We start from the raw sequence: 21,395 nt of genomic DNA, 5'->3' as shown, positions 1-21,395 counted from the left end.
CTTAGCTCTGAGCTCTCCTCTGACCTCTGCAAAATCAGCCTCCCTGGTGACAATTTTCTCACCAGAAGCCATGTTAGGCTGTTGCAGCAGAACATAGAAGAACCCTGTCATAAATTTGTTAGTCTTTTCAGGTAGAAAAAAGCTGTTTGTTATTTCCCAGGACCTTTCCCGAGAGTTTTCCTCCTGCTAGTTCCCCCCTCCCCCAGTTCTGGGTTAGCTAAGGAGTTTTCTTCCATTTTTATTTTTCTTTGTGTGGCGATGCTGTTGTATTTTGCTGCTACAAAATAGTTCCCCCTCTCTTTCCTGCTGGTGTGCTTCTGGCACACCGGGCAACTCTCAAAAAGTACAGTGGATCTGGCATTGACAGTCAGAGAACAACATACAGTGTTGTGTTCATAGTGAAAAATGTACTAGGCAGGCTTGGCTATATTGTTCATCTTGAGTTTTTGCCACCCTCTGGAAACAATGCGCAACATTAGCTTTCTTCGCCATTACTTCTGTGTGTGGATTGGCTAAGTCTTCTAAGGTTTCACGATCTTCTGCCAGTCTTCACACATCCCATAGCTTCTGACTCTGGTACGTCTTCATTTCACTAAAGTTCAGTGTCAGACTTAAGCAAGCTTCCTGAAGCAGGCAGCTAACATTTTCTATTGGCTAATCAAAATTTTGTGGCAAGACGGAACAGTTTTTCTAACCTTCTGATTCCACAGGCTCTGATGAACCAAAAGAGAAAAAAGAAAAGTTCACTAGTGTTGGGCTGCCTGTCTCAATCTCTAGCCTCAATTTCTGATAATGTACAGTGGTACCTTGGGTTACATACGCTTCAGGTTACAGACTCCGCTAACCCAGAAATAGTACCTCAGGTTAAGAACTTTGCTTCAGGATGAGTACAGAAATCGTGCGGCGGCAGCAGGAGGCCCCATTAGCTAAAGTGGTGCTTCAGGTTAAGAACAGTTTCAGGTTAAGAATGGACCTCCGGAACGAATTAAGTACGTAACCCGAGGTACCACTGTACTTTCAGTCCCAGATTGAATTTAGCACTACTAAGGGCCCCAGATTCAATTTACTGTGTTCAGAATAGGTGGATCTGAGTCTTTACTTCACAACCTTGCAAAATTCATACACAGTAGTATCATGTATCACCTCATTGGCTATTGAAATCATTGTTTGAAGGGGAAATTGATTATTTACTCTACCCTTTGCTAAGCTCTGCAGAGAAGGTTGACTTGGTCCCAAATCTTCTACGTTTTTCCGTTACTGTGCTCTAAACCAGAGGTGAGAAATCTTTGGCTTTCCAGATGTTGCTTGCTGGGGATGATGGGAGTTGTAGCAATGTCTGGAAGGCTGAAGTTTCCCCATCCCTGCTGTAAATATTGAAGCTCCTTTGAAAGCGGTGTTAGGAAGAGTTGTTCTTTGGCACCAACCTCCCAAGTTTTTCCGCTGTTTAGTGACTCACTTGTGGAACGGTGTCTTTGACACACTGCCAGCTGCACAAAAGTAACTGACTGGAAAGGGGCTTAGCACTTGTATGAGCAAGCTCAGAAAGGGCAAATCTTTCTGGTAAAACTCTGGAAATGGCCACTTGGAGAATACGTATTCTGGTTAGCGACCGGACTTATTGTTTGCAGGAGGAAAGTTAAGCAAGCTTTCCTACTACACAAGAAAACGAAACCTTTCTGCTGTCACCAATGGGACTTTACTTTAAAGTGCTCAAGTTTCACAAGATCATGTCATACTTTGTAATTTAGTCAAGATGTGTTTAAGTGACAATGCAAGCACACATTTCTGTTGACAAGTAGAGCCTCAGTACTGATCCCTGAATTGGCTCAAATGCCTATTTTCCTGTGGCACCAATGAAGTCAAATAACTTTGTTGATGCATTTTGTTCAGGATTATTTGGGATTAGTTTATACTAAGCCTGTTGATCGGTTTATTGGGTACAGTCTACAAAATCTGGTTCTTCTTGCAAACAATGGTTTGGATCCAGACTTAGGAATACATAGAATAGACTCATTGAAATTAATGGGACATGTTAGTCATAACTTGCTTAATTTGATTTGAATGGGTCTGTTCTATAATTTTGGAGCCAACCTTCTGTTATTTATATCCGTTTGGACCTTACAGACTGCATCTTGAGAATTTTTGAAACTGAATTCAAACCAAAAATAAAATAGCCTTTTAATAAACAGTTTATGCATTTCCCTGGTGCTTTGTTCTTGTCCCTTTTCTTAAACAATATCCCAATTCCAGCATTAGATGGGGGATTTTCCCCAGACATTTCTGATTTATGCCACCCTTTGTATCCAAGTTTCTTAGCGCGATGTAACACAGCTTAGAAAGCAAAGGGCTGCTAGAGATGCAAATAGAAAAGATTGGGGGTGGGGGAGGCGAGAGCTTATTTTAGTAGCCCAGCCAGCTGAATATTGACCAGCTGTCTTCCTGAGAGAGAAATAAATGGTGGTGAATAAGCTAGAGTCTAGTTTTCCAAGAAGCTCAATGATTTTCCCAAATCGATACAACTCATCAGGCTTCAGAACAAAGGCTGCAAGGGATGTGACAGTGATGGAAGTGGCCATGTGTTCTTTTGAGTATTAAAGCACAACAGCCCATGGGGAAACAGACCCTTTTCAGTTATGGTGTTCAGTCCTCCTTCAGTTTTCTTTGGAAGAAATCTTCAGATTTTTTAACGTATATGTTAAATACTTCTTCACAAACCTAAAAAAAGAAAAGAAAAGAAAGGATAAAAAGACTGTCTCCTTGATGGCTAGACACAATAGGTTCAGGAAATAAATCTTTTTTTGTGTGCAAATGCTACTTTTTTCTATCAGCGGATTAGTAACTGCATCATGTCCTACAGATTCTCCTTGTGCGTGGGTCTGCTCCATATTATACTTGGCTCGGAAAGCGTTTTTCTATTATGATTAATCTGTACCAAATCACGCAGGTTATAGGGCTTATTATTTTGCACGAGGCAAGCAGTTTGTCTAGGACATCTGTCAAGAGATAAACGTAATTTTTAAAGCCTCGGTGTATTAATTGTGTGGAAATAGGATCAGGAGTCTTAGGATGAGCAATTAGCAAAAACAAACCCCCACCAACTTTGCTGAAACGGTCAGCGACGCACTGCTACCTACCAGCTATTTTTGTCCTTCAGCCCTTTTAATCTTTAAACTCACTGTGTTTTTCAGGATTAACACCACAGCAGCCCGTCTCAGAGGTTTACGGTTGTAGCAAGAGTGCACCAGGGCATAAAGTGTGCAATTACACCTCTTGTCACTAATGCAGCCCTATCTCTTTGGCTCCCCTGCCATACATTATTCGCTGAAGATAAAATTCAGGGAGACTAATCACAGTACTGTTCCAGATGGTTTGATTACAGGATGTGCTTAAAGGGAGATTCTTTCAAACGTATAGCACAGCAGTAGATCTCTTTAAAATAATAATAAATATACTGTACACCCCTCCTCCGCTCTTACATATAGCATATGGTATTTTCAGATATTTCCATTACTAGCATTTGCTAAATACACATCTGATAGGCTGACAGTCCAGTCCTTAAATGAGGGATGATATAGAGTACAGTAATTCAGTTTACATTAATTTACACAATTATTGTATTGTTTGGGGTGGGGAAAATAGAGATTGCATAGTGCAGCTAACAACACCATTTTCTGAGCCCTGCTGCCTCACACAGGAGGTGGGCCTCAAGGCAGGAGGTGGGGAAGATTTTAAGTCTTTTTTCATATTTATAAAGTTACCAAGTGCGAAAGATTGGAAGCTGAGTAAACTAAAAGGAACCAAAACAGTTCTACGATTGTAATTTTTTAATTGTATGAAATGGCTGGGTAAAGCTTCAAAAATGTATTCAGGAGCCGCCTAAATATCAGAATGCTGGCACTTGTCTGATTTCAGCTGGTAACTTATTATATCAGGCTGTATCTGCAACCCTAAAATCCCAGTTTCTAGAGCATTCTAAGGGCACCTCTGGGGCATTTTCTTCTCTCCCCTCCTCCCACCACCCTCTTTCTCTTCTTTTTTTACCATCAAGATTCTAGTTACCTAAAATCAACCGCAGTGCAATGGCCTTGGAAAATAGGGCTTCTGGCGTGGTATTGGAGTCTTCTCCCAAGGATTGTAAGGGAACAAAATTTTACAACTAATAAACAGTTACTTGGAAATACCGCGAAACAGTGAGAATGGCATGCAAAAATTGTGAGAGCTAATTCCTATAAGAAGACCCACTGTAATTTTAAGTCAAATTTCTGCGTGAATGCTATCATCAGATATGCATGTTTTATACTACAGTGAAGTGTGGTCATTAGGAGCGGTGAAGTAGGATGGGCAGATCGTGGTTCAAATTCATACTCAGACATGAAGTTTACTAGGTGATCTTGGGTCAGTAGCCCTACCTGACAGGGTTGTTGTGATGATAAAATGCAGGGAAAGGATCATATATGAGACCCTGGGAATTAAGGTAGAATATACATGTGATAAATGGAGAATAATAATTAAAATGTAAAGGCTTTGTCTCAGATAAGTGAAGCAGTTTTTCCCAAGTGGAGTCATGCTCTCTTGATAATGGGGTTATACTTCACATCACCATCATATTTCTGCCATGGATGATTGGGTGTGAAGCTTTTCACAAGTACAGCTAATCCCTTTATATAGTATGGGGAATGAGCCCGTGGCAATAGGTTATCCATATGCTGCGTTGAACATATATTTTATTTTACAAATGTGTTTGTGTAATTAGGAGCATCTGGGAGATACATTGAGTTCAGATCTTAAACCACGTCCCCCTCTGCTAGCACTATCAATGCTCTTGTGTAATAGTAATAGTAGTAGTAGTAGCAATCATAATAATAATAATTTATTATTTATACCCCACCCATCTGGCTGGGTTTCCTTGCTATCTGGCTGTCATGATCACCTATTTGGTAGTGCCAGTGACATCATCACAGCTGCTTGGTAGCCAACTCATGCCCATTTAGTTTTTTATATGTTATGAAAAGTTTTTGACGTATATAAAAAAAGATGCCCACAGAATAAGCTACAATCAAACAATGTAGTTAAGATCATAGAATTGTAGCATTGGAAGGAACCCCGAAGATTGTCTATTCCAGGCATGTCCAACATGTCTATCGGTCAATCGTTGGGTGTCCGTGGTCGACTGCTCCCCCCAAAAAAGCTCAACAACTCTGATCAATCTTCTCCCCAAAAAGCTGCAATCCATTGGGTAGATCACTGTCAGCTTTTTTAATGTGGGAGCAGATTGCAGTCTCTTGGGAGTTGGACATGCCTGGTCTATTCCAACTCCCTAGCGAATAGACATTCTGTTGTGGCGACCGCAACCCAGGTTTAAGGTGCCATTTAGCGCCTGGCTTATCTGTGGGGGACGCGGGTGGCGCTGTGGTCTAAACCACAGAGCCTACGGCTTGCCAATCAGAAGGTCAGCGGTTCGAATCCCCGTGATGGAGTGAGCTCCCATTGCTCGGTCCCTGCTCCTGCCAACCTAGCAATTCGAAAGCGCGTCAAAGTGCAAGGAGATAAATAGGTACCGCTCCGGCGGGAAGGTAAACAGTGTTTCTGTGCGCTGCTCTGGTTCGCCAGAAGCGGCTTAGTCATGCTGGCCACATGACCCGGAAGCTGTACACTGGCTCCCTCGGCCAATAAAGCGAGATGAGCGCCGCAACCCCAGAGTCGGCCACAACTGGACCTAATGGTCAGGGGTCCCTTTACCTTTACCTATATATCTGACTTTCTAACACTGATCTGTAGGTGCTTGGGCCGCCCAGTGTCAGGAGGTATGATAGTAAGGCTCCCACTGGAGAATTGTCTCCCAAGTGCTTTGCTTTATATCCCACTTAGGACTAGTTATTCACATTATGCGAGAGAAAGCAAGTGGGTGCCCTTTGGGAGACTGGGGTGTAGGAGCTCAACAACCCAATATCTGGGCTAAGAGTGTGCCCCCAGATTGTAATCCATTTACTTTGTCCCATAGAGTTCATTGGGAGTCATTGAGAGCAGAGTTCACATGCATATTGCCACCTCCCAATTTCTGTTTCTGGAGCGTGGCGGAATTTGAGGGCTTTTCAATCATGGCACAGGGCTGAAAACCAGCTGCGAGAAAGGAAGATTGATGTCAAGGACAAGCATCTATCCTCTGAGCCTCATAAACTCTTGCAACTCCTTAAAATGAGGAAGGAAATGTCAACGCCACCAGTATTTGAGAGCTTTTGCTTTGAGGGACAAGTGCTTCCTTTCTCAAGAACTACAGCACCCATCTCTCGTGTTTGTTTTATTATAAAGGGGGTGGGGGTGCCATCTTTTCATCAATCTCCACACAGTCCTCTTCTGTTTCCAGGGTCTGATTTTGATAACGGTGGCAGGGAAGTTCTTTACTCCCATGTTAAGCTATCAGTAAACAAGACCACAAAATTTCTTAAGCCATAGAGCGTATAAGGCAGAAGGGAACCAAGACTATGTTTTCATTATATCCATTTCCATCTACCACTGTTGTCTTTCCAGTTGCATGCTTCCTGGTGAAGCCGTTTATTCGCTTGACCCATTTCTGTGGTGGGTTTGCTGAATTAAACACTCTGACTTCATTGCTTGCTCTCAGAAAACATTCCTATGACTGAAGAGGGGAAAGCAGATGTGGGTAAGGCAATGAATCAATCCGCCAGTTTTCTTCTAAAGCAGAAGGAAAATATCCATCATCTTTGTCTTTGTTCCCCCTATCAAGTACTTCTATGATTTTAGTTTTTTTTTTTAATGTAATGTAAGAACGAATGTGTCTCTTACAGATGCAATTTTCCTGAAATAAAACCTGGATAGGGTTCTTTTAATCAATCATAAGGGGGGGGGGGGGTACCTGAAAAATAATTGCTCCCCGTGCCTTTAAAGCACCAAAAATAAGTGGAAGTGAACTTTGAAGATCAAAATCTAGTGTTGATTGAAATTTTTCTCTCAAATATGAAACTGCTTTTCCCATTCCTGAAGAGTATTTCAGATAAGTTTAACTACTTTAAGAGACACCGTCCATTGTAGCAGCAAACAACAGAAAAACATAGGGTCTGTTTACACCAGCACTTTTATTAATGCCTCCTACTAAATGTTGTTGTTCCTGCTTTGTAGTAATGTGCTTATTTACATTCACTTCAAAATGCTTCTCCTTGTGATTAGTGGGGAACAATTTAACTTTGGGGGATACACTAAGCTTTTTGGGGAAAAAATCAAATATCCATCAAGACAACCATACCAAGCCCTATAATGAAGTCTAGCTTCAATGCTTACAAGGCAAAAGGTGGTGGTGGTGGTGGACTTTGAGGCTTGTGCTGGCAAATTGTGTATAGTCGGATAGTTGATCACCTGGAGATGATATACAATACCTGTAGTGGACTAGTGGTCATAAAAACCCTCACCACTCATACTAGGTAATGTTTGCCACGGACATTAAACACATATAAGTCACATCCACAACATACATTTAAAGCACATTTAACTCATTTAAAGCACACAGCTCCCCCCACAGAATCCTGATAACTCTAGTACAGTGGTACCTCAGTTTAAGAACAGTCCAGTTTAAGAATGATTTGGTTTACAAACTCTGCAAAACCGGAAATAGTGTCTTGGTTTGAGAACTTTCCCTCAGTCTAAGAGCAGAATCTGAACGGTGGAAGGGCAGCCGCGGTGGGAGGCCTCATTAGGGAAAGCGCCGCTCGGTTTAAGAACGGACTTCCGGGACGGATTAAGTTCGTAAACCAAGGTACCATTGTATGTTGAGGTTTCTGGAAATTGTAGCTTTTTGAGGTATAAGCTACTCTTTCCGGGATTCTTTGGGGGAAAGCAATGTTCTTTAAATATATTGTGTGGAGGTGGGTATGGTCATGCTCCAGTTTGTGTGATTTCCTCCTACTTTTTTCTTTTTTTAAGATGAAGTATTGTGGACTATGCACTTAGTGTTTATGTCACATATCGCCTTGTACATGAAAGCCACATGTCCTATTTTCCACCAGACATATTACATTTCTGGATTGTGTAAACTGGCCTTGAGAATGTTTCCAACATGTAAATACTATATAGAAGCAACTCTGTTTTGAGAGCAGACATGGAGGGGAATTTCTTTCTTTCTTTCTTTCTTTCTTTGTATAATTTTTATTAAATTTTCTGTTTTACAATTTAGAATACTCATTTTACATCCTTAAGATATCAATGACTTCCCATCTTCTCTTTCCATGGTTCATTTTACATATAATAAATCCCTGCATATTTTGCAAAAAACTATACCATTCAGTATTCCATTATTGCATCCATCAAAACTTTTTTACACTGTTGAATTTATCTTAATGCTGCCAGCGTTTTCAGCTGTACACAATTTCCCCTCATATAGCCAATAAACGTTTTCCACTCTTCTTTAAACATATGTTCTTCTTGTTCTCTTATTCTATAAGTTAAGTCTTCAAGTTGTGCATATTCTGTCAACTTAAGTTGCCATTCTTCTTTACTTGGGATCTCGCTCGTTTTCCATTTTGGGGCTAACAAAACACGGGCCACAATAGTAGCATACATAAATAACCTTTTCTGACGCCTGGGAATTTCAGTCTGAATTATCCCCAACAGAAAGGATTCTGTTGGTGGGGGGGCGAGTACTTTTAAACATTTTCCCCCCAATTCATTATGGATCATTTCCCAGTAGTCTTTTACCCTGTTACAAGTCTACCACATGTGAAAGAATGTTCACTCCACCTCTTTGCATCTCCAGCACTTACCTGATTCAGACTTAGACATCTTAGTAAGCCTAGGTAAAGATAAAGGGACCCCTGACCATTAGTTCCAGTCATGGCCGACTCTGGGGTTGTGGCACTCATCTCACTTTATTGGCCGAGGGAGCCAGTGTACAGCTTCCGGGTCATGTTGCCAGCATGACTAAGCCACTTCTGGCGAACCAGAGCAGCACATGGAAACGCAGTTTACCTTTCCGCTGGAGCGGTACCTATTTATCTACTTGCACTTTGATGTGCTTTTGAACTGCTAGGTTGGCAGGAGCAGGGACCGAGCAACAGGAGCTCACCCCGTCGCTGGGATTTGAACCGCCGGCCTTCTGATCGGCAAGTCTTCTGCTCTGGGATTTAACCCACAGTGCTACCCGCGTCCCTTCTTAGCAAGCCTACTCAGAGTTAAATACCATTTTTCAGTCCCGGGGAATGGAAGATTCCCCTAGCATGCATAAAACCACCCTGAAACATTTCACACTAACTACATGGAGTTACACCCCACAGCTGTGGTTCCTGGCATCAACTGTGCTGCCTATTCTGCACTTCTGAGCAAAGGCTCCTTGCCAGAGTGCAGTTCTGAGCATTGAGCCTCAACTTACCCAGTTAAGGGCACTAAATAAGCCTTGAGGCACTGCAGAGAGCTGCCACCATATCACGTTTGCAGTAGAGGGCTAGATCGTTCCTTGACCCGTCTCCATGTTGGGTGGTGTTCCACATCCACAAAGCCATTCATTAACTGATATGCTCAGTGTAATATCTGTTTCCTTGGTGAAGCTGCAGATATTCAGGGTGTAAAATTACCTGGCCTTTGCTAACCACGTCCAGAAATAGCTGCCATAGATTTGAATTACTCACTGATTTCAGACTTGAGGACCCGGAGGGGTGCAGAGTTCTTTTTAACATGTTTTTTTTTTATAAAAAAAAAATTATTATTATTAAATATTTTCCTTTCCCTTCTGATTTTTTATATATGGGGGTGGGATGGATGTTTGGGTCGGCTTGGGAATTTGTTAGATTTTGATGAATTTGTAATTTTTGCAGTTTTTATTTGTATTGTTTTATTGTTTTCTGGGTTGTTTTTGTTTTTTGTTTTTATTGTTTTAAGGTTTTATTGTTTTAGGCTGCGAAAGAATAACAATTAATTGCCATCAATGGAGCCTACTATGAGGCCTGGGATTGCTACCGTGGAGGGGCGAGGGAGGTATGGCGGTGGGGGCAGATGTTATAGGCGATGGGGATCGAGATATGGATACGCTCGTACCCCTTCCAATCTGCGTCCCATCCCGAGGGACGAGGGTAGGGTGAGCAAGGATTACTCACCTCCGTCACTGGTGCTGTGCAATGCCAGGTCTATAGGCAATAAAACCGCCACCCTGCGAGATTTCTTTATCTCGCAGGGGGTCGACCTGGCATGTGTGACGGAGACCTGGGTGCGCGAAGGGGCAACAGTTACCTTACGAAAGATGGTGCCCCCGGATTTCTCCGTCCTCCACCAGTCCGGGAAGATTGTCCTTTCAGGGCTCTACCATCGCCATCGATCCCCGGCATTGAATGTGTTGGCCTAGTGTGGGGCTCCGAGGAGAGCTTGGCTGTCTGGCTGGTGTACCGGCCACTTAGCGCACCTGCAGCCACCCTGTCAGGCCTATTGGAGGCGGTGGCCGGCTGGGCCTTGGAGTTCCCTAACCTATTGGTATTGGGGGACTTTAACATCCATGCTGATGCCACTCCATCCTCACAGGCTCTGGACCTGGTGTCTTCCATGGCGACACTAGGGCTCTCCCAGTTTGTTTCGGGCCCCACACATCAAGCAGGCCACACGCTGGATTTGATCTTTGGCGTAGGTATAGATGTGATCATGTCTCCTTCGATGAAGGTGCCATGGTCTGATCACTACGCTCTGAAAGCCAGGATTGACTTTCCACCCCCACCCTGCTTAGGTGGCGAGCCGATTTGGGCTCGCCCGCAGAGGCTGATGGACCCTGATAGATTCCGCCAAGCCTTGCGGGACCTTGCTCCCCCTGGCGACTCATTGACTGAGCTTGTTGAGGGCTGGAATACCCAGCTCCTGGCAGCCATCGATGAGATTGCACCTAAGCGCCCTCTGCGACCCCGCAGGAACCGGGCTCCCTGGTTTACCGAGGAGCTCCGGAAAATGAAGCAGGACCTCAGACGGCTAGAGCGAGTATGGAGGGGTGCCCGTGACGGAACCTCAAGAACATCTTATAGGGCTTTTATGAAAACCTACGAGATGGCGGTGAAGGCTGCGAAGAAGTCATACTTCTCAGCCTCCATTGCATCCGCTAGCTCTCGCCCAGCGCAATTATTTAGTATAATCAGGTCTTTAACGTCCCTTGAGGGACAGCCAAATTTAAATAACAATTTGACACACAGCTGTGAGGCATTTGCGAGCTTTTTTGCAGAGAAGGTCTTGTTGCTCCGCCATGACCTCCCTGCCAATTTGGATACAATAAAGGAATTGGAGGTCCCTCGACTGTCCTCGGGTCCAGTATTGGACCACTTCGACCGGATATCCCCAGCCGATGTGGACAGACTCCTCCGAGCTGAAAAGCCCACCACCTGTCCTCTCGACCCGTGCTCGTCTTGGCTGATTAGAGCGTGTCCAGACGAGGTGCGGGCGCTCCTGGGGGATATCATCAATTTGGCACGGGGACATTCCCAGGGGAACTCAAGGAGGCAGTGGTGCGCCCGCTCTTAAAGAAAACATCATTAGATCCTTTAGATCTATCCAATTACCGCCCGGTTTCGAATCTTCCGTTCCTGGGTAAGGTGATTGAGAGAGCGGTTGCTGAACAGCTTGGTGGGTTTCTGGATGAAACATCGGCTCTGGATCCATTCCAGTCCGGCTTCCGCACTGGTCATGGGACCGAGACGGCTCTGGTTGCCCTAACAGATGATCTTCGTAGACAGCTGGATCGAGGCGGGTCGGGGCTGCTGATTCTCCTAGATCTGTCAGCAGCTTTCGACATGGTCGATCACGAACTTCTGGACCACCGCCTTGCCGACGTGGGGATCCAGGGCACAGTCCTTCAACGGCTGCGCTCGTTTCTCTCTGGTCGGGGACAGAGGGTGGCGCTTGGGGGGGAATTGTCATCGCGCCACTCCTTGGTGTGTGGAGTACCTCAGGGTGCGATACTCTCCCTGATGCTTTTCAACATCTTTATGCGCCCCCTCGCCCAGCTTGTTCGGAGTTTCGGGCTGGGTTGCCATCAGTATGCCGATGACACCCAACTCTATCTGTTGATGGATGGCCATCCTGACTCAGCCCCAGACACACTGACCAGATGTTTGGAAGCTGTGGCTGGAGCCGGTTGAAGCTAAATCCTTCGAAGACAGAGGTCCTGTGGCTGGGACAGGGCGATATGGGATTGGGGGGGCAACTCCCATCTCTTGCGGGGGCGCAATTAGTGCCAGCACCGGCCGTTAAGAGTTTGGGTGTAATCTTCGACACCTCCCTTTCCATGGAGGCGCAGATTGCAGCTATAACAAAGGCGGCATTTTTCCATCTCCACCAAGCTAAGCAGTTGGCTCCTTACCTCTCTCGCCCTGACCTAGCCACTGTGATCCACGCGACGGTCACCTCCAGACTGGATTATTGTAACTCGCTCTACATGGGGCTGCCCTTGAGACTGACCCAGAAACTCCAGCGGGTGCAGAATGCTGCAGCGAGACTCCTTACGAGGTCTTCGCTGCGAGATCACATACACCCGGTGCTATACCAGCTGCACTGGCTCCCGGTGGAGTACAGGATCAGGTTTAAGGTGCTGGTTTTAACCTTTAAAGCCCTATACGGCCTAGGACCCTCGTACCTACGGGACCGCCTCTCCTGGTATGTCCCACAGAGGAACTTACGGTCTGCAAATAAAAACATCTTGAAGGTCCCAGGCCACAGAGAAGTTAGTCTGGCCTCAACTAGAGCCAGGGCTTTTTCGGCTGTGGCTCCGATCTGGTGGAACACTCTGTCACAAGAGACCAGGGCCCTGCGGGACTTGACATCTTTCCGCAGGACCAGCAAGACAGAGTTGTTCCACCAGGCCTTTGGCCAGGGCACAGCCTGACTCCCTCCCTCTGCAATCTTCGCGGAGCTCTGGCCCAATGGTTGCCAGTGGTTTGAATTAATTAATTTTATAATGAATGATTTTAGAGTGTTGTTAATACTGTACTTTTGTATTGTTTTATTGTTGTTAGCCGCCCTGAGCCCGGCTTCGGCTGGGGAGGGCGGGATATAAATAAAATTTATTATTATTATCATTATTATTATTATTATTATTATATTTTGTTTAACCGCCGTTGACCAGGTTGTTCCCTGCTTTGCACTTTTATAAGAATTTAAGGTCCCAAATATACAAATTAAATGTTCATAGATTTACAAGGCAAACACATACGTAAGTGTGTAAACCAAGTGTCTGAAATAGTACAGGAAAACAATCCTGAAACCATTTTGACGCTCCCAAATTGACTTCAAATGTTTCTCTGCAAGGAGGAAGGAAATGGGAAAGCCTCTCCATTTATCTTTTGCTTACTTGTCTTTAGGGCACTTTGTGTATGAATAGGGTGAGCCTGTGACCTGGATTCAGGAATTAAAGTGTTTACCATCACAAAAGAATGGCTAGGCTGCCCAAGTAAGCAATCACTGGCCATTGTCAGGTATCCTGGCAGACTGGATTTCTGCTTTAGATCGCCTCCTTCTGTGATATATGTATGTTTGGGGGGGTGGTCTTGAGCTACAGGGACGCGGGTGGCGCTGTGGGTTAAACCACAGAGCCTAGGACTTGCCAATCAGAAGGTCGGCGGTTCGAATCCCCGCGACGGGGTGAGCTCCCGTTGCTCGTCCCTGCTCCTGCCAACCTAGCAGTTCGAAAGCACGTCAAAGTGCAAGTAGATAAATAGGTACCGCTCTGGCGGGAAGGTAAACGGCGTTTCCATGCGTTGCTCTGGTTCACCAGAAACAGCTTAGTCATGCTGGCCACATGACCCGGAAGCTGTACGTCAGCTCCCTCAGCCGATAAAGCGAGATGAGCGCCGCAACCCCAGAGTCGTCTGCAACTGGACCTAATGGCCAGGGGTCCCTTTACCTTTACCTTGAGCTACAGGGTGGGCAATTTCCAAAGTCTATATAAGGGCTTACACACCGTGGTTCTGGGTTCCTCCTCCCTCCTGCGTGTGGTGAGTGAGGACCTGTTGCAACAGTTGAATAAAGATCAGGCCTCTTAGCTGCTTTGCTTCTCAATATTCTCTGATAGGCCTATGTTATTTTCTCCTACCGATAGGGAACCCACTTAAGGACTCTATACGGGCTCTTGGATACCCCATAAGGGAAAAGGAGCAGGTTTTGTTTACATCAGCGCCCAGCTTAATGCCTCCTTGCTTCTCTGGGTATGTCACCATTTTGCAAGTGCCCTTATTTTTGGCTTTCTCCTTGTGTGATCTGAAGAGCAGCTTGCATGCTCTCTTCATTTGCTTGTGTATATGGACGCAGAGCAGTTTAGCAGGCAGCAACCTTTCATCATGTTGACAAGCCTAGTTAGAGCAAACAAACCAGAGCATGAGTACAGAAGCAGGAATCAAAGCCGCTCAGCTTATCCCTGGCTCTCTCTCTCTCTCTCCCTTCCCTTCCCATCCCCCTCGCCCTGCTGCTCCTTGCAAGGACTCTCGTGTTACATCACTATTTCCCTTTGAATCTCGCTTTTTTGTGGCCTGTGCTGCAGTGCTCAGCCCAGCCAATCAGGCGGCAGCATTCCCAGTGCGGGCCATCCAATCCAGAGCCGGCGTTTGCTGGAAATATGAAGCCCTTAGGGGAAGGCAATAACAAAAGCCTTTCACTGCAGACAAATGTTAAGTGTCTGTGCAGACTTTTCCTGTTTTTAATTTTATTACTCCAAGAATGGAGGGCTTGTTGTTTCTTTCATGTTTCCCTTTCAAGCAATTTTAATTATACATTTGTGCTACATCAGAGACTTTGGGAACAAAGTGATTCAGCCTATTGCATCTGAAGCTGAAAAAGCGCTAACCTTCTGGCAATACAAATATATTCCAGTGCTGTAAATATAGATGACATGCTGGAGAATTTTAAGCAGTTGGAAAGGTCTCTGACACCCCACGCGGTGCCCTAGAGAGCAAATGATGAGAAAAACAGACCACTTTTTTTCTCATAGTTTTATCGGGTGCTTTAAAAAGGGGGGGGGGGAGTGGGAGGGATGAAATGTGTTTTCCCAGCTATGAAATTTGCTGAAAGCACAAAAAGAAAAAAAACCTCAAAGCACAGAAACACATTTAATTTTAATTGCTGTTAGTCATACCTTAGCAAAGGATTTTATCTTATGTATCTGGAGTTAGGCTTTTTCTGTTTTTTTAAATAGACTGAAGTCAGAATTTGTACACTCTGCCGTCGTTTAACAATAACAAGCTAAAACCATGCAGGGAACCATCTTTTCCCCCCTCCTTGATACGCTGTTGGAAATGCTTAAAGGAAATCCCTTCTTCCCTAGTACTTTAGCTAATAGCATTTCAAAATACTTTCCTGCTGTTAAAAGGGCCCTGAGGAAATAAGTTGCAGGTTACATGTTTTCTTTACATTGGTGTAGGAGTCTGGGGAAAGGTTGAATGCAAAATTAGAAATCGCACTGGTGACGTAAAGTGAGCCGACAAGCTGGAAACACAAGGCGCAGTTTCATTATTTATTTATTTGCTTATTATTTCACCAGTTAAAAAAAAGCCGGAATTGGAGCTAGGAGACACAAAGGTGTATTGTGAGGGGGGTGAAAAAGCTCATTCAGACTTGGCAATTGGTGTTAAATGTTTAGAAAGAATTTCTTTGCAGCTAAATGGTATCGTTGCTTCAGGCTTTTTTGATCACGGGTTTTAACGCTCCGAAAACAGAAATGACTGTTATGTGTACGTCTGTACCATGTCTAATGAATTAATGGTGTCATTGCTCACTATCACAGTTCTTGTAAACCATCTTTATTTGTGTGATCAGTGCTGGAGAAAAACCCAGTCCCTCCCCCTTTTCTGCTTAATGACTGCAGAAGAGGATTTATTAGCCCTCAGATTTTCAGTTTGTGTCTTTTCCCTATAAAAAGAACATATGAAGCTTTAGAAAGGCACAACGTTTAAAAAACACCCCCCATATGTTCTGGTTTTTTTGGGGGGGGGGGGATTGTGTTTAGATTGTGGTTAAGATGAATGAAGGGCACCCAGTATCAGCTTCTAAATAATACATAGAGCTTGTCTGTATTTAATGCTACATTGTGGTGTGTTATTTCAAATAAATAAAGTCAACATTGTATTTTTTGAAGACAAAGCAGATTCTTCACCAGCCACCTCCTGCTTCAAGCACTAGTTACTGGCGCTCCATTTATGCAAGCTGAAAGCCAAACAAAAGCAATTATGTGCAATAATAGCAAAATTAAGAGGTGACTGTTGCCTTTTTACAGCGGGACATAGCAAAAACCATTTCCTCCTCGCAGCTGTATCTTGATTATTCTCTTTCTGAGCCTTTTGCACGCACATGCACACACAGAGACACTCCTGTGGGTTTTAATTGGAGGTCACTGAAATAAATAAAAAAAAGGAGGAAGCTTGTAAACCGCAGCCTTTCAAATCAAATAAGAAATGCTGCTCTCTGCCCACCCCACCCTTTGCCCCATTTTTAAGCAAGGTTCAAAAAGATGTTGTTCTGACTCTGATCATTTTTGTTTCTCTCTCTCGTCCGCAGGTGTCCTAGTAGTAAATGTTACATGGCGGAATAAAACATACGTTGGAACACTGCTTGATTGCACAAAACACGACTGGGCTCCTCCTAGGTAAGGAGACACGCTGAGTCTGGTTTTTCTCTGCTTTCCCCTCCAATATCTGGCATGAAAACTGGGCAGGGATTAATTAAAAAACAATTCCGTGTAACTGAAACCATGCACAAGAAACACAAATTCTCTGTTAGGCGCAGTAGAATGTAGGTATTGAGGGGAAACTGTTATTCTGGCATCGAAACAAGGATAATACTAAAGGACTTCCTCTTGCGCCTTAAGAACTGTAGGAGAGGGCCTGTTGTAGGTACTCTACCTTCTGGGATGTCTTGGGTGGCAACCAGCAAGAGGGCCTTCTCCACTGCCTTGCCTGCTGTTCAGAGAGTTATATGGTTGCGAGGGATTGCAAAGGTAATCTAGGACAACCCCCTGCAAAGCACACGCCCCCCCCTTAGGACACCTAACTTTTATTAGAGCTTGACTTTTTATGCTCCATTACATTGTTCTGACTGGTTATTTGTTTCTTGATTTCATTATGCTTTTTGCATTTTAGTCTTGTTTTATTGTTAATGGGGCTTGCTCTTTTTCTGGCCAAGAAGCAGGGTATAAATGTACATAATTAAAATCACACACCCCCCCAGACATGCACAGCTTGTTCCTATATCTATCTTTCAAAGATAATTTCATTAAGATTTATTTTCTTTCTAAGGACTACTAAGGGTGTTTCTTTTTGGCCTGCATGCTGATTTGATATGCGCTTAGTAGTCCATTGTTTACGATGGTATGAGTCTGTTTTAACCTTCCCTCTGATGCCCGTTCAATTCTGACATCTCGTTTTATTTACGCAGGTTTTGTGAATCGCCAACAAGCGACCTGGAAATGCGAGGAGGCCGGGGCCGGGGGAAGCGAGCGCGGTCCGCTGCGGCGGCGACTGCACCGGGGGCAGATGTTAGCTTCACAGAGTCCAGGGGACTGCAGGGCAAGAACAGAGGTGGTGCCAATGGAAAAGGAAGACGGGGCAGCCTTAATTCGAGTGGCCGCAGGACACCCCCAAATTGTGCCATAGAGGATGTCAAAGTCAGCCCCTTGTCCACCAATAAAAGGAAAAATAAGCCACCCATGGAGCTGGATTTGAACTCCAGCTCAGAGGACAATAAATCTGGGAAGCGTGTCCGTACCAATTCTAGAAGCACTCCAACCACTCCCCAGGGCAAGCCAGAGACTGCTTTTTTGGACCAAGGCTGCTCTTCTCCGGTTTTGATTGATTGCCCCCATCCCAACTGCAACAAAAAATACAAGCACATAAATGGGTTGAGGTACCACCAGGCTCATGCACACTTGGACCCGGAAAACAAACTGGAATTTGAGCCTGACAGCGAAGACAAAATCTCCGACTGCGAGGAGGCGCTCAGCAACGTGGCACTGGAATGCAACGAGCCAAGCACAAGTTTCTCTCATTTTGATCAGCTGAAAGCACCCGCCTCTCCCTGCCCCCTCAGCACCCCCGGGACGCCCAAGGGGAAAAGGGAGCAGGCGAGCAACGGCAAGAACTCTGGCAAAAAGAGGGGCTTGAACAGCGAACTCAACAGCCTGCCGGTCATTTCCAACATGACTGTGACGTTGGAGAACTGCTCGGTGGCAGACGGCAGTTTGGCGGCCGAGATGCCCAAACTGGAGGCTGAAGGGCTAATAGACAAGAAGAATGGGGGAGAGAAAGAAAAAGGCAAGAAAGGCAGCAACTGCAAAGTCGAGAAGAACCTGTCGAAGCTGAAAACAGCCCGACCCATTGCCCCAGCTCCAGCTCCAACCCCGCCTCAGTTAATAGCTATACCGACGGCAGCCTTTACAACCACTACTACCGGCACGATGCCAGGATTGCCCTCGCTGACGACGACTGTTGTGCAGGCGACACCAAAGAGCCCTCCACTGAAACCTATTCAACCAAAGCCCACCATCATGGGGGAGCCGAGCACCGTCAACCCGGCCCTCACGTTACTCAAGGACAAGAAGAAGAAGGAGAAGAGGAAGCTGAAGGACAAAGAGAGCAAGGAGAGCCTGAGCCCCAAAATGGAGCTGAAGCTGGGGAAGTTGGAGGACGCCAAGGGGCCCGGGAAAGAGATCGCCGGGCATTTTTTAAAGGAGCATCTCAGCAAGAATGAGGTGCTGGCGAACGGGCTGTCGGAGTCCCAAGAGAGCAGGATGGCAAGCATTAAGGCCGAAGCGGATAAGGTTTACACCTTCACAGACAACGCCCCCAGCCCGTCGATAGGCAGTGCCTCCAGGATGGAATGCAGCACTTTGGTGAACGGACAGTCGTCCATCGCGCCGCTGCATGTGCTGACGCAGAACGGGGCAGAGGGCGCCGCTGCTAAAACCAACAGCCCGGCTTACTCCGATATCTCGGACGCGGCCGACGATGGTGGTTCCGACAGCCGGTCGGAGGGGATGAGGTCCAAGGCCAGCTCCCCTTCGGATATTATTTCTAACAAGGACAGCGTTGTCAAAGGGCATTCTTCCGCCCCGGTGCAGCCACCCCAAGTGAAAGAGCCCCATTCTCCCTATTACCACGGTTATGATCCGTACTATTCTCCAAGTTACATGCACTCCGGGCAGGTCGGCACCCCTGCGGCTGGGAATGGCAATAACGCACCGGGAATGAAGATCAAAAAGGAGGCGGAGGAAGAGGCTGAGAAGAAAGAGAAGGCCGAGCCGGCTGAGTGCAAGAAAAGCGAAGCCAGTCCCACTAATTTACAACCTCAGCACCAGTCGGTCATAACTCAGAGGCATCCTGCACTTGCCCAGTCACTTTACTACGGCCAGTATGCCTATGGGCTGTACATGGACCAAAAGTCCTTGATGGCTTCGAACCCAGCTTACAGGCAGCAGTACGAGAAATATTACGAGGACCAGAGACTGGCGGAGCAGAAAATGGCGCAAACTGCTGGGAGAGAGTGTGAAAGGAAAAACGAACTCCCCCTAAAAGACCTGGGGAAAGACGATAAGCTGAAAAACATCCCCTCCGCTACTATCTCCAAAGCGCCGCCGACTCCTGAGGCCAGTAAAAATAGCTCTAAAATAGGGTCATTGGTCCCTAATAAAACGGAGGAGACAAGCAAATCGCAGCTTCTTCCCAATCATCAGCAACAGATTCAGTCGGATAGCTTCAAAGCAAAGCAAATGGAAAATCACCAGCTTATAAAGGAGGCGGTGGAAATGAAATCTGTTATGGATTCTATGAAACAGACTGGAGTAGATCCCACTACAAGGTTTAAACAGGTGAGCCTTTTTGAAATGCAAACGATGGCAAGCCTAGACCGTTAATAATTGGTGGTGAAAAGGGTTTTGGCATCAGTTTAGGCCGCAGCCCTGTGCATGCTTACCTGGAGAGGGCCATTTGTCATCGTGGGTCTTCCTTCTTGCTTTGCATGTATTTTATGGGGGGGCGGGGCGAAGGGACCTCTGTCCCTAGGAGTTGGCTCCTATTGGAGTTGTAGTCCAGAACGTCTGGAAGACTCCAGGTTAGCGAAGGTAATGATGAAATACTGTTGAAGATAAATGAGCATCCAGATGTGTCGTTGCTTCTTACTTACATTACAGTATAAGGGATGTTTTATTTTCTCAGCCTTTTTTCTCTCTTAAAAAAAGAGAGTTCAGGAGGGTTGCCATGAAGCCTTCTTGGGTGTGCAGAACCAGTCATACAGCTCTTTGACTCCCAGCCAGTCTTTCTAAGCCCAGCAAATAAAACCTTGTATTTACTTCAGGGTCGACTCTTTCTATTTTAAACTTTCTTTTCCCAACTGGCAGAAACTGAGACTTACTGTGGAAGCGCATTTGTGTAAATGTTGTCTTCCTTTTTAAAAATAAAAGAATGCGTTGGCTTTTCCTTAAGGGTATCCTTGTCTTGGGGACGCAGGTGGCGCTGTGGCCTAAACCACAGAGCCTCTCGGGCTTGCCAATCAGAAGGTCGGCAATTCGAATCTCTGCAACAGAGTGAGCTCCCGTTGTTCAGTCCCAGCTTCTGCCCAGCTAGCAGTTCGAAAGCACGTCAAAGTGCAAGTAGATAAATAGGTACCACTCTGGCGGGAAGGTAAACGGTGTTTCCGTGCGCTGCTCTGGTTTGCCAGAAGCGGCTTAGTCATGCTGGCCACATGACCCGGAAGCTGTCTGTGGACAAACGCTGACTCCCTCGGCCTGTAGAGCAAGATGAGTGCACAACCCCAGAGTCGTCTGCGACTGGACCAAAAGGTCAAGGGTACCTTTACCTTTATCCTTGTCTTATGTAGGGAGCGGTGGCTTGCAGCTCAGTCTCTAACATGGGGTATCTTTGCAAGTATTGCTTGGATCAAATTATATTATATTAATGAATGTCTTAAAAATACCAAACTATACAGTTGTATCTGCCAAGTACCATATACAGTGGTACCTTGGTACTCAAACGGCTTGGATCCCAGACAAATCAGCTCCCGAACACCGCAAACCCGGAAGTGAGTGTTCCGGTTTGCGAACGTTTTTCAGAAGCCGAATGTCCGATGTGGCTTCCGCTTGAGTGCAGGAAGCTCCTGCAGCCAATCGGAAGCCGCGCCTTGGTTTTCGGGAATCAAACAGATTAATTTTGAGAACCGCTGTAATGCATTTGAAGTGTTACAGCAGTGTCTGATTTATTGTTGAATATATTTCAGTTTTTTTCTATATTTCCCCCTGTTAGCTTCAAAAATTCTCAAAATGTTTTATTGCTACAGCAGGTAGGACTTTGGTTTCTCAAAAAGCGCTGCCCTGCACTGCGCAACAAACTGCTTTTGTGACTTACGGGGATCTCAAAAGCAGTAATTGACATGGTTGAGGGTCTGCTGTTCAG

The 21,395-nt window shown here is 45.5% G+C and overlaps 1 protein-coding gene across 4 annotated transcripts in view; it reads left to right on the top strand.

Moving 5' to 3' along the window:
• ZNF608 (zinc finger protein 608) overlaps positions 1-21,395 on the top strand; it is a gene marked incomplete at its 3' end in the record, with an annotated part of 135,059 nt that overhangs the window by 106,249 nt on the left and 7,415 nt on the right. For all 4 annotated transcript variants that reach the window (XM_080972279.1, XM_080972278.1, XM_080972281.1 and 1 more), the window contains 2 exons: positions 16,513-16,600; positions 17,389-19,816. In XM_080972279.1, coding sequence (XP_080828405.1) covers positions 16,513-16,600; positions 17,389-19,816 — 2,516 coding nt within the window. The remainder of the gene's footprint in view (positions 1-16,512; positions 16,601-17,388; positions 19,817-21,395) is intronic.

This window comes from Podarcis pityusensis (assembly GCF_964106645.2).
Source record: "Podarcis pityusensis genome assembly, chromosome: 11".
NCBI classification, from domain to species: domain Eukaryota; kingdom Metazoa; phylum Chordata; class Lepidosauria; order Squamata; family Lacertidae; genus Podarcis; species Podarcis pityusensis.
This window is presented reverse-complemented; position numbering and strand designations above follow the sequence as displayed.